The following is a 13,923-nucleotide window of genomic DNA, read 5'->3' as shown; positions in this document are numbered from 1 at the left end:
TGGCTTTAGGGAAACAGGCTTTTAGCAAATGATGGAACCATAATCTTTTGCAATGATTGCTTCAAAAGTAATTTGAAACACAACTAGTTTACGCATTGTGTATCTTTCCTTTTTCTTTGTTGCCCACTCTCTTAGTGATTCACCCTTGGTAGAACATAAATTATTGTTTAAATGAGACAGTATATATCTTAGCTAATAATTAACTTTGGATTTTCATGATAATTATTATTATTTTATAGGGCATGTGGACATATTGTGTTATATTATTGATATTTTATTAATATGTTTTCTGTGTAATATTCCATAGTCTCAGTGATAAATGCTAACTTCTAAAGATGTCTTACTCTGTTTTCTGGAATAGTATGAGATAATTAAATAAATTAAATTAATAATTCTAAAAATTAAACTCTTGGATAGTTACAAAAGCCTAAGATAGCTACTATATTTGTGATTTCCTTTTTAAATTAGTAATGTGAGAAATCACTTTATTCTCAAAGTGTCCTAATGTGAATTTGATATTTCCCTTTAAGAATCTTTTTCTTTCACCAATTAGTGTTTATCTTTCATGTAAATACTTTAAAGTGTTCTAGATCTCTAATATTGCTTTAGGGCTCCCCTGGTGGCTCAGGCAGTAAAGAATTTGCCTGCAATGTGAGAGACCTGGGTTCAATCCCTGGGTTGGGAAGATCCCCTGGAGGAGGGCATGGCAACCCACTCCAGCATTCTTGTCTGGAAAATCCCCAACGACAGAGGAGCCTGGTGGGCTCCAGTCTGTGGGGTTACAAAGAGTCGGACACGACTGAGCGACTAAGCATAACACAGTATTGTTTTATCTCAACAGTAGTCCTAATTCAAAGAATTTACCTTTGCAACTTAACTGAGTGTTTCCATCATTAAAATATATTTTCTATCAACATGTAATATTTTATGAGTACCCTTTTTAAGTTGAGATACTCATAGCAAGGTCAAAGATTGGTAACTATTGTGAAAATTTAAGAAGTTTCTTCTGTGTTAAGGATGACTTTGTTCTGAAGTGTCAGCAATTACTTGGCTTTGCTTTGAATTAGCCATTGAAATACAGAAAAGTCTCATGACTTGTACTTTTATCTATTTCTTTACCTGTCACATAATAGATTTACCTGATACCCCCTTTTTGATGTCTTGTCAGTTTTTTTTTTAATCCATTGACCACTGGACTGATTAAAGCTGTAGTCTTTATTTATGTTCATGAGATGTGAGAAGGCATCTGCTGGAGCTTTTTGGGAAAGTTTCTTGTCTCTTACTAGATACGGTGAACTCCACTTTATCTGAATACTGCGGTAAGAGTGTGAGCTCTGTATACCTGCCTGAGGGTGAAGTTAAAACACTTGAAGTGAGGATGCATGGTTTTCATTAAACTAGAGCCTGGTTATGCTGAAAAGCCTAGACATTTAGTGTATCTAATTTAAAATTTTAGAGAAGTGTAATAAAATATCACAAATACGATTTAAAAGCCTTGAATAAACCTTTCTAATCCCCCTTTCCTTTCCTTTCTCTTTTTTTCTGTACCTAGATATAAACAAACTCCTGAATTTAGTATCGATTATTATTATATATTTTCTATGTTTTCTCCTTATGTACAAATTTATACATAATATGCATCATTCTTTGAATTCTGTATAATATGTGTCATATACACTTGTGCAAATAATTTTTCACATGTTTCTTAAAATTTCTGCTTAGAGCTTATACACTTTTACTGATGGATATTATTCCATTATAGACTATATAGGGCATTCCATTATAAAGACATACCACTATATATATATATATAGTGCATATATATATAGTACATATATATGCACTCACCCATTGATTGGCAGTTATAGATTTTCAAGTTTTGTTATTAAGGATATTAAAATGTATTTAATTAATATTTTAAATAATTGTTTCCTTGATTACGAATATTCATTGGCCATTTGGATTTTCACATTTATTAAAATTTTTGTTTACATAATTTATATTTTTAGTATTGATTTTTAGAAGGTTTTTTGCTATGCTTGAGTACTGGTACTTCATATGATATAGCTTTGAAAATATCTGTTTCTAATTTTTTCATTATTTGGAATATTGTTTATAGTATCTCTTACACTTTTTAGTCAAATATATCACCATTTTGTGTCATACATTGTGCTTTTTGAGTCTTAAGAATTTATTTATATTTCAAGGTTATAATTATATAATTTTTTTCTAAAATTGCTGAAGTTTTGCCTTTCATACTTAGAAATAAATATAGATAGATAGACAGATATAGATATAGTATGGCTCAAAGCGATGTATATCTTATGAAATCATTTTCTTTTATCTAGGTAAAATCTGAAATACTCAAAGTTATTTAAAAATGTTTTATTTGCAATTAGACATAGGAATTGGATATATATGTTATATTACTCATATGACTAAAAAACAGTAGTAAAAAATTCCTCATTTTTATTATCTGGAAATCTTCATTTTCTTTCCTATTTCCCTGAGCTATTCCTAGAATAATGGTTTAAACTAGGAGAAACTTACACAGTTTCAGTTCTGTTACTAAAGTCTCAGAATTACATTTTCACATTGTACTTAGCTTTCCAAATCTCAGGCCCCACGAAGACCTAGTGTCTTTGGGTATTGAAGCCTGGCCTCTGCTTTGCTCAAATTCTGTAAATAAGGATGTTTATCCTCAGGTGTATTTGTACAATCTAATCCCAGATGTGCGTGGGCATGTGTTACAGGGCCATTTTAGCACCTTGAACAGTTAAGCTGCAAAGACAGTTGGTAAAGCAGTTTCTTTCCATTTAATGTGTAGATTTGTGGTGGAGTTTGGTTTCCTCCATCACTGTCCATCTGTTTGCTAGGGCCAAATGAATAAATACCCTTCACTACAAAGGTAACTGGTTCAAAATTAAACTGCCTTGAAATATTATTTTTCAAAGCTGTACTCTCCCTTTATTTAAACCTGAATGTTTGAAGTGGCAACATGAGATTTTAGTTTTGAGATGATATTAACTACAGTTCATATATATACTTTAAAGCAAACAAAAACATTTCAATACATACATTTTATTTTAAAAATATGTAATTTTGTGCTCTAAAATGCTTATAATAAATGCAATTTTCTATTGCATTATTCAGTAAAATATGCATATACTATTACTTCCACACAATCCAATTCTTTTTTAGTGTGAGTATGAATGCATGTATGTATTTAATTGAATACTGAGGTGACATGATCATATTTGATCTTGAAAAGTTACAGAACTTACATTTTCATTTTATTGAAGTTATAGATTAAAGTTTGCTGTGTACTATTTTCTGAAACTGAAACTAAATTCTTATAGAAGGAAAATATATGAGCATTGTACATATTTTGTGAAGATTATGGGAAAAGCATTCAGTGAGCATGTTGGCAGAGACTGAAGGACATATAGTGCTATTATTTACCCATGAAGTTATACATGGAGCATGGGTATAATACATCTTGTCCATGTCTGAATAGTGCTGACCTACGGCTCCACTGGAGACTCCTGGACATTCACAGGCAAGTCTGGGTCAGCATATTAAACCTAGACAACATTTTAAAAAGCAGAGACATTACTTTGCTGACAAAGGTCCATCTAGTCAAACCTATGGTCTTTCCAGTAGTCATGTATGGATGTGAAAGTTGGACTATAAAGAAAGCTGAATGTCGAAGAATTGATGCTTTTGAACTGTGGTATTGGAGAAGACTCTTGAGAGTCCGTTGGACTGCAAGGAGATCAAACCAGTCAATCCTAAAGGAAATCAGTCCTGAATATTCACTGGAAGGACTGATGCTGAAGCTGAAACTCTAATACACTGGCCACCCGATGTGAAGAACTGACTCATTGGAAAAGACCCTGATGCTGGGAAAGATTGAAGTCAGGAGAAGGGGACGGCAGAGGATGAGATGGTTGGATGGCATCACCAACTTGGTGGACATGAGTTTGAGCAAGCTTTGGGAGTTGGTGATGGACAGGAAAGCCTGGTGTGCTGCAGTCCATGGGGTCTCAAAGAGTCGGACACGACTGAGCAACTGAATTGAACTGGTATCTGAACACAGTGAAGGAAATCTACTAATTAAGCATGAAATTTAAAACAAGGATCATATTTTGTTGTTTATTTGCTGATTTACTGAATAATCATAAAATGCACAATTAAAGTTAGTGTTGGTATTTTGTAAATGAGAAATATTAGATTGTATGGTTGGATTTTATCTTTCTGATAGCACTTAGGCTGAAAATGATTTAAATTTTAAATTTTACAAAATTTTTTTTTCTATTTTGTTTTCTCTTAAATCTTGGAATATTTATCTTAAATTGTCATGTGAAAGGAGAAGGCAATGGCACCCCACTCCAGTACTCTTGCCTGGAAAATCCCATGGGCGGAGGAGCCTGGTGGGCTGCAATCCGTGGGGTTGCAAAGAGTCAGACACGACTGAGCGACTTCACTTTCACCTTTCACTTTCATGCATTGGAGAAGGAAATGACAACCCACTCCAGCGTTCTTGCCTGGAGAATCCCAGGGACAGGGGAGCCTGGTGGGCTGCCATCTATGGGGTTGCACAGAGTCGGACACGACTAAAGTGACTTAGCAGTAGCAGTCCTGTGAAAGGTCATGATTTGGTTTTATTTTCCCCCATAATGCTATAAGTATAATACCAAACTTCATGATTTAAATCTCCCTGTGATAGTCCCAACTTATTTACATGAACGTTACTTAGACCATGCATTTTACCTTTCATTTAGGACAAAATAAATAAGCGTAATCCAAAATGTGAACATTTTATTTAATTCATATGATCAATTTATAGGTATGATCTATTATTGAATTAAATTCAGCTTTTAAAAAAACATTTATATTGTCAGCTTTTCTGGAGTTCTTGGTGCAATTCCAATACCATAGTTATATGCTGTACTTAATAAATACCTTTTTATTTAAGGCAATAATGCATCATTTAAGTAATGGTTGTTAAAAATGAAACAGAACCTTGCATTTTAAGTCTTTATATCCAGACACATGATTTATTTAAAATCTGGGCTAGAATCAATAGCCCTCTGCTACTTAGCCTAAGAGGTGAAATTTAATTAAGTTTGTTCAGCCAATAAACAAATCTCCTTTGATTCTTAGATTCTGGTGCTATGAAAATGAATAAGTTTATCGCTTCCCTAGAGGAACTTTGAGTGCAGCCAGTTGCATACTGACTAGAATTTGAATGATGCTTTCCTTCGCAGAGTACTCATCCACAGGGATTCAGTTGATGGATATTTGTAGATTGTGGGTTATAGGTGTATGTTCAATTCCTAGATAAATCTGATGGTTTCATACAGAGACATCTTTTCTTCTGTAACCAGACTGTGACCCTGTGCACATGACACATTGTACAAATGCATATGATAGTGATCATAAAGGAGACACGATAATGTGACACATTCAGTGTAAAACCCATGACTCAGGAGTAACCTGTTCAACATTCAGTTCTCATCCTGAGGGCATTTCTCCATCTTGTTGGAAGGATAAGCAAATACTCAAGACAGAGTTATCAAAACAGACTGTGGACATTGATTAATTCTGGGAATGCGAAAAATATAAATGCACACTGGTCATGAATTCAAGTTTGGTACTCTTTCCTCTAACAAATTCACATCATCTTCTATTATTTCCCGATAGTGATTCCAAGTATAAAGTTTAGACATTTTCCTTCTAGATTGGGTAATAATACTCTGGATAATTGAAATATAGCTTAATGATTTACTCAGTATTTAACAGATAGTTTTCAAACCTTTTTCATTTTGCTGTTAGCCTAGTCTGAGACTGTGTCTAAAATACATAGGGGAAAGGAAGGAAGGACTCGTTTAGCTTGTGTTTGATAAAAGGGCTCTGTTGTTGAATAAGACCACAAGTTATGGCTGGAGTGGTTTAGTAATAGGTTTTTCCACTATGCAAAGCCAAACAGTCTTTGCCAAAGCAAGACAGAATCTATACTGTCAAAATGGAAAAAGTGGTGTCAATTATGAAGCTGGGGAATTCTGGCAACACACTCAAAATCTGGCACTTCACTGTGAGAAAGAATATATCAGTTCAGTTCAGTTCAGTTCAGTCGCTCAGTCGTGTCCGACTCTTTGTGACCCCATGAGCTGCAGCACGCCAGGCCTCCCTGTCCATCACCAACTCCTGGAGTTCACCCAAACTCATGTCCGTTGAGTCGGTGATGCCATCCAGCCATCTCATCCTCTGTTGTCCCCTTCTCCTCCTGGCCCCAATCTCTTCCAGCATCAGAGTCTTTTCCAATGAGTCAACTCTTCACATGAGGTGGCCGAAGTACTGGACTTTCAGCTTTAGCATCATTCCTTCCAAAGAATAGCCAGGATTGATCTCCTTTAGAATGGATTGGTTGGATCTCCTTGCAGTCCAAGGGACCCTCAAGAGTCTTCTCCAACACCACAGTTCAAAAGCATCAATTCTTCAGCACTCAGCTTTCTTCACAGTCCAACTCTCACATCCATACATGACCTCAGGAAAAACCATAGCCTTGACTAGATGGACCTTTGTTGGCAAAGTAATGTCTCTGCTTTTGAATATGCCATCTAGGTTGGTCATAACTTTCCTTCCAAGGAGTAAGTGTCTTTCAGTTTCATGGCTGCAATCACCATCTGCAGTGATTTTGGAGCCCAAAAAAATAAAGTCTGACACTGTTTCCACTGTTTCCCCATCTATTTCCCATGAAGTGATGGGACCAGATGCCATGATCTTCGTTTTCTGAATGTTGAGTTTTAAGCCAACTTTTTTACTCTCTTCTTTCACTTTCATCAAGAGGCTTTTTAGTTCCCCTTCACTTTCTGCCATAAGGGTGGTGTCATCTACATATCTGAGGTTATTGATATTTCTCCCTGGCAATCTTGATTCCAGCTTGTGTTTCTTCCAGTCCAGCGTTTCTCATGATGTACTCTGCATAGAAGTTAAATAAGCAGGGTGACAGTATACAGCCTTGACGTACTCCTTTTCCTATTTGGAACCAGTCTGTTGTTCCATGTCCACTTCTAACTGTTGCTTCCTGACCTGCATACAGATTTCTCAAGAGGCAGGTCAGGTGGTCTGGTATTCCCACCTCTTGAAGAATTTTCCACAGTTTATTGTGACCCACACAGTCAAACGCTTTGGCCTAGTCAATAAAGCAGAAATAGATGTTTTTCTGGAACTCTCTTCCTTTTTCGATGATCCAGCGGATGTTGGCAATTTGATCTCTGGTTCCTCTGCCTTTTCTGAAACCAACTTGAACATCAGGAAGTTCACGGTTCACCTATTGCTGAAGCCTGGCTTAGAGAATTTTGAGCATTACTTTACTAGCATGTGAGATGAGTGCAATTGTGTGGTAGTTTGAGCATTCTTTGGCATTGCCTTTCTTTGGGATTGGAATGAAAACTGACCTTTTCCAGTCCTGTGGCCACTGCTGAGTTTTCCAAATTTGCTGGCATATTGAGTGCAGCACTTTCACAGCATCATCTTTCAGGATTTGAAATACCTCAAGTGGAATTCCATCACCTCCACTAGCTTTGTTCATAGTGATGCTTTCTAAGGCCCACTTGACTTCACATTCCAGGATGTCTGGCTCTAGGTGAGTGATCACATCATGATTATCTTGGTCATGAAGGAAACAGTGAACTAAAATGGACTGGAATGGGTGAATTTAACTCAGATGACCATTATATCTACTACTGTGGGCAGGAATCCCTTAGAGGAAATGGAGGAACCATCATGGTCTACAAAAGAGTTGGAAATGCAGTACTTGAATGCAATCTCAAAAACAACAGAATGATCTCTGTTCGTTTCCAAGGCAAACCATTCAATATCACAGTAATCCAAGTCTATGCCCCAACCAGTAATGCTGAAGAAGCTGAAGTTGAATGGTTCTATGAAGACCTACAAGACCTTTTAGAACTAACACCCAACAAAGATGTCCTTTTCATTATAGGGGACTGGAATGCAAAAGTAGGAAGTCAAGAAACACCTGAGGTAACAGGCACATTTGGCCTTGGAATACAGAATGAAGCAGGGCAAAGGCTAATAGAGTTTTTCCAAGAGAACACACTGGTCATAGCAAACACCGTCTTCCAACAACACAAGAGAAGACTCTACACATGGACATCACCAGATGGTCCACACCAAAATCAGATTGATTATATTCTTTGCAGCCAAAGATGGAGACACTGTATACAGTCAGCAAAAACAAGACCGTGAGCTGACTGTGGCTCAGATCATGAACTCCTTATTGCCAAATTCAGACTTAAATTGAAGAAAGTAGGGAAAACCACTCAACCATTCAGGTATGACCTAAATCAAATTCCTTATGATTATACAGTGGAAGTGAGAAATAGATTTAAGGGACTGGATCTGATAGGTAGAGTGCCTGATGAACTATGGACGGAGGTTCGTGACATTGTACAGGAGACAGGGATCAAGACAATCCCCATGGAAAAGAAATGCAAAAAAGATGGCTGTCTGGGGAGGCCTTACAAATAGCTGTGAGAAGAAGAGAAGCAAAAAGCAAAGGAGAAAAGGAAAGATATAAGCATCTGAATGCAGAGTTCCAAAGAATAGCAAGAAGAGATGAGAAAGCCTTCCTCAGTGATCAATGCAAAGAAATAGAGGAAAACAACAGAATGGGAAAGACTAGAGATCTCTTCAAGAAAATTAGAGATACCAATGGAACATTTCATGCAAAGATGGGCTCGATAAAGGACAGAAATGGTATGGACCTAACAGAAGCAGAAGATATTAAGAAGAGGTGGCAAGAATACACAGAAGAACTGTACAGAAAAAAAAAAAAAAAGAAAAAAATATATATATAGGTACCAAGTATTGCAGCTTTGCTGTTGTATTGCCTGGGGAATATTTGATCCAGATTAATGAATGACAGGAGCTTCCCTAGTGGTTCAGACTGTAAAGAATCTGCCTGCAATGCAGGAGGTCCATGTTCCATCCCTGTGTCAGGGAAGATCCCCTGAAGAAGGGAATGGCTACCCACCCTAGTATTCTTGCCTAGAGAATTCGAAGGACAGAGGAGCCTAGTGAGCTACAGTCCACAGGGTTGATGAATGCCAAATTTAGGTGCTTGGTTCAGAATTATGTTTTGAAAATTTTTATTGGAGTATAGGTGATTTATAGTATTGTGTTAGTTTTAGGAGTACAACAAAGTAAATCAGTTATATATGTACATATATCCACTCTTTTTTAGATTTTTTTCCCATATAAGCCAATACAGAGTACTGAGTAGAGTTCCCTGTGCTGTACAGTAGTTTCTTATTAGTTATCTGTTTTATATATAGGAGTGTGTATGTCAATTGCAATCTCCCAATTTATCTCCCCCCCCCCCCACCAATCCTTTATCCCCTGGTAACCATAAGTTTGTTTTCTACATCTGTGAGTCCTGTTTTGTAAATAAGTTCATTTGCACCTTTTTTCCCCCTTCATTTAGAGTGTTCTGAGAACCTCTGTCAGTAAAGATTTCAACATGCATAGTTGCTGTAGTGCTCTTCCAATTTAATACACATAAACACCTATTATGTGCTTTAAAAAGTCTTAAATCCTTTTCATGTGTTAGCTCATTTAATTTTCACACTAACCCTATGAATCTAGTTGTTCCATAAACAATGTTGGTGTGAACTGTGTGGATCCACTAACATGCATATTTTTTTCAATAGAAATGTACTATAGTAGCATGTGATCTGTGGTTGGTTGAATCCATAGATTCAGAACTGAGCAAAGAGTGAAGATGGTAAGGTTATATGGGTTTTTGACTACAAGAGGGTAGATACCCCTAACCTCCCAGTCATTCAAGGATCAACTATTTTTTTTACCTCCCCTGCAAGGAAGAGACGGAGAAGGCAATGGCACCCCACTCCAGTACTTTAAGAAAATCCCATGGACGGAGGAGCCTGGTAGGCTGCAGTCCATGGGGTCGCTAGAGTCAGACACGACTGAGCGACTTCACTTTCACTTTTCACTTTCATGCATCGGAGAAGGAAATGGCAACCCACTCCAGTGTTCTTGCCTGGAGAATCCCAGGGACGGGGGAGCCTGGTGGGCTGCCGTCTATGGTGTCACACAGAGTTGGACACAACTAAAGCGACTTAGCAGCAGTAGCAGCAGCAGCAGGGAAGAGAAAAAAGACAAAGCAGAGAAGTAAGTACTTTGCCTCAGACCACATGGCTAGTGAGTGTAACTGTGGCCACCATACTTCCACCACCAGTCCCCAGTGTCTTGGAATGACGAATGAAACGGTAGTGTTCAATGGAAAAGTCTCTATTCCTTTCATAGGTCCTTAAGGATTTTTTTTTTTTAGTGGTTTTTGGGGGTAAACATTCTTTGGGTAGAAGGGGAGAACAGAGATGCATAATTTTCATCAGAAGTGTTAACTTAGGGTGATTTTTATCTTTGCTTTGCTTTTCCACTGCAGCATTATAACTTTATGAATCTGATTTTTGACAACATTGTTAAGGGTATTCATGTAGATTTAATGTGAAATGTGGTTGGAACATTTTATTGCTCTCCTTATTTTTTGACTGTTAACTTTGTTAAATGTTTGAATCATAAAATTTTTCAATACTAAGTAACAAATAGTGCTTGCATAATACTATTCATTAGGTTTTTAAATTAATTTTAAGTGTTTTGCTTCCAGACTTTATAATTCACTGTTAACAAAATGTTTCTTCTAATGTGTGTATATGTAATAAAAATGTGGGCAGGTGTTTTTGTTTTTCTTTCTTTCTTTCTTTTTTTTTTTTACCAGCAACTAGAAGTACTCCTGGCAAATAATTGGTGCTCAGTGAGTATGTCATGAATTGACATTCCTTATAAATGGATGACTGATGATGTTAAATGCCTTGAGCTTATTCATGTGTATACTTTTGCTTTTCTTCTAATAAATTTTCAAAGATCTTATTGATGAAGAAAACTGGTAATAGCATAGGAAGCAGAAGGAAGCTGAGAAATGTGTGCCTTTCCTTAACATGGCCCCAAGCTGGTTCTTTTGAGCTACTTGAGGAGGGGTCTTTATCATTCATCTCAGCATTCCTAGTACTGACCAAGCATAGTGCTCTTCAAGCAGTGAGAGAATGCATGAATGATTTTGCACAGTGGATGATTGAAACCCGTGTCCTTAAGTATAGCAACTGCAGTGTTTGGGGCACATGTTACCAAAGGCTTAAGGCAGGAATGAGGGACTGCACACTTGGGGACTGACTGTAACTCATGCACTTGGGCTCAGTACTTAGACCTCTCAGGCCATGGACTCTGTCCCCCTGCCCTCTGATACTTGGCGTCCTGACAGTGTCACGGCCAAGAGACCACTCTGCCTCTGTTGTAACCAGATCGGTCACTCAGGTGTAGCGTCATCTTTGGTTCCCATGACCTGGAGTATGTTTCTCAGAGGTTGGTTCAGTCCACTGGCACCTCATACAACAAGCCTAGGTTTTGTGAGACAAGTCGTCCCTTCAGATATTTCAGGATAGCGCTCTCATTTCCAAAGGCTCCTCTGTACCACCACACTGCTTGGGAGTATTTGTATCAGCTTTTGTGACATGGTTGACTGCCCCATCTCTCTGATAAGGGTTTCCTCAATGGCTCAGTGGGTAAAGAATCCAACTGCAGTGCAGGAGGTACAGAAGACTCAGGTTCAATCCCTGGGTCAGGAAGATCCTCTGGAGGAGGACGTGGCAGCTCGCTCCAGTATTCTTGCCTGGAAGATCCCATGGACAGAGGACCTGGTGGAGTACAGTCCATGGGGTTGCAAAGAGTTGGACATAACTGAGCAACTAAGCACATGTCTCTTCTGATTACTGTTTCCAGAGGTGGTCCTCATTTGTCTATGTTAATAATATGTTGGGCAGCAATACTAAAACAGTATTGATTAATGAATGTGTTAATCTAAAGAAAGTTTCTAGTGACTTGCTCTAATCTAGTGCTCTATATTCAGAAAGAATAGATTCTCAGGGAATGTTCTTGAAGTCTTGATTGACTGACTGATCTGTCCCATGGTTCTAATGTTTTCGTTCACATTATTTAGTCCTTCATGTGCATTTCCACCATATACATGCTGCATATGTTAACTCCTCTCTTCCATTCATGTGTTCATCAGTACAGCCTATGCTTTCATAATGACTAATCAATCCCCCACTCCCCACTTCATCATCTCCTGTACCTGTTCAGTTCAGTGTGTTTTGGAAAGTCTAAAGTAAATACATTATTTTTAAAAGTTCTCTAATTTTTTTAACAGAAGCTCCATTACCTACTCCCACATCCCCACATGATGAAACAGGGAAACAGTGCGGCAGGCAGTGAGAACAGGACACCAGGAAATGCCCGAGAAGGTCAGCACTGCTTTGCCATGATGTTTACAGGAATTTAGACAACACATAATTGCATTTCTAAGAAACACGCAAGTCCATGGTATCATTTGTTATTTGAAATATACATACAAGATACAATTACCAGTTAGATCTCTTTGAATATTAAAGTTATTAAATAATGACCATAGTAACACGATTAACCATCACACACTAATTATCACCATAGAAATTGTCATATTTTTAGTCTATGTTTTATATTGAAATTCCATAGAGGAAAATATGTATAATAGTATCATGAAATTCAGCAATGTTTTCTTTGTAACATTTTTAAAATATTCGGAGGAACATTTATGATGTTTTTCAAATTGCAAAATTTCAATTTTAAGGTGTCAGGATTAACAAATTCATGTTAAAACATCCATGTTTTCTATGAACAAAACTAGCTTAAATTTTGATAATTATATTTATTAACTATAGGAACGGAGAAGGCGATGGCACCGCACTCCAGTACTCTTGCCTGGAAAATCTCATGGATGGAGGAGCCTGGTAGGCTGCAGTTCATGGGGTCGCGAAGAGTCGGACACGACTGAGCGACTTCACTTTCACTTTTCACTTTCATGCATTGGAGAAGGAAATGGCAACCCACTCCAGTGTTCTTGCCTGGAGAATCCCAGGGACGGGGGAGCCTGGTGGGCTGCCGTCTATGGGGTCGCACAGAGTCGGACACGACTGAAGTGACTTAACAACAACAACAACTATAGGAAAGTAGGAAGTTTCACCATGAAAATGAAAACAAGATTATATAAATGATATTATTTATAATCAAATATTGAATTAATGCTCATTTTTTTAAAGAAAGTTGATTTTGGGGGTACATAAGACTCATTAACAATTTAGGGATAGTCCTGCCTTCACTATATGTGACCATAGAAGGACTGTTACCTTTACTAGCTTTGTATTCCTAAAGTGAAAACATGTAAAGTCAGAAATGTTCTTCTGTTGCAGTTTTATGTTTCCTACCATAAAAGGCTGACAATAAAGGTTTCATTAGTGTCTGTTTTTCTATATATGAAAGATTATGGGTGTATTAACCCATATTAAGCATCATTAACCACTGCTGCTTCTGGAGCAATAATTTAATTTCATAATTTCTATCTATATAGGACTCTACTTATCATTTAAATATGAAACTAAATTTTTCCACATCTAGATAAATCTGAGAGATGGTTGTGATCAGTCAGTTATTTAATTTGAAGACTGAATTTATTCTATCTAAAACCAAAAATAAAAGATGGCTGGATAATATCAAATACTGAGTACATATTGACATGTTTACAATTACTGTTTTTCTTTAAACACTTACATGCATTTATCATTTGGGAATACTCTAAAATTAATTCCTCTGAGTGATATTGGTTTTGTACTTGAAAGCCTATTAAATAACCTTGCTACATTCCTATACAGTGACCTCAAGAACTTAGTAAACTATCTTCATTTATGAGATTGTAGCAATCGTACTGTTTTTCACAGTTAGGATCTA

The 13,923-nt window shown here is 37.2% G+C and overlaps 1 protein-coding gene across 5 annotated transcripts in view; it reads left to right on the top strand.

Moving 5' to 3' along the window:
- PRR16 (proline rich 16) overlaps positions 1-13,923 on the top strand; it is a 292,995-nt gene that overhangs the window by 112,790 nt on the left and 166,282 nt on the right. Inside the window, exons 1-2 of one of the 5 annotated variants that reach the window (XM_059888699.1) lie at positions 12,315-12,404; positions 12,861-12,929. The exons of the other annotated variants lie outside the window; for them this stretch is intronic. Of the exons in view, the coding sequence (XP_059744682.1) occupies positions 12,393-12,404; positions 12,861-12,929 (81 nt within the window). The 5' untranslated portion in view covers positions 12,315-12,392. Of the gene's footprint in view, positions 1-12,314; positions 12,405-12,860; positions 12,930-13,923 lie in introns of those variants that run through there. 5 annotated transcript variants of the gene reach the window in all.

This window comes from Bos taurus, chromosome 7 (assembly GCF_002263795.3).
Source record: "Bos taurus isolate L1 Dominette 01449 registration number 42190680 breed Hereford chromosome 7, ARS-UCD2.0, whole genome shotgun sequence".
Taxonomy (NCBI): domain Eukaryota; kingdom Metazoa; phylum Chordata; class Mammalia; order Artiodactyla; family Bovidae; genus Bos; species Bos taurus.
The sequence above is the reverse complement of the archived record's forward strand: the minus strand, read 5'-3'. Positions and strand labels throughout refer to the sequence as shown.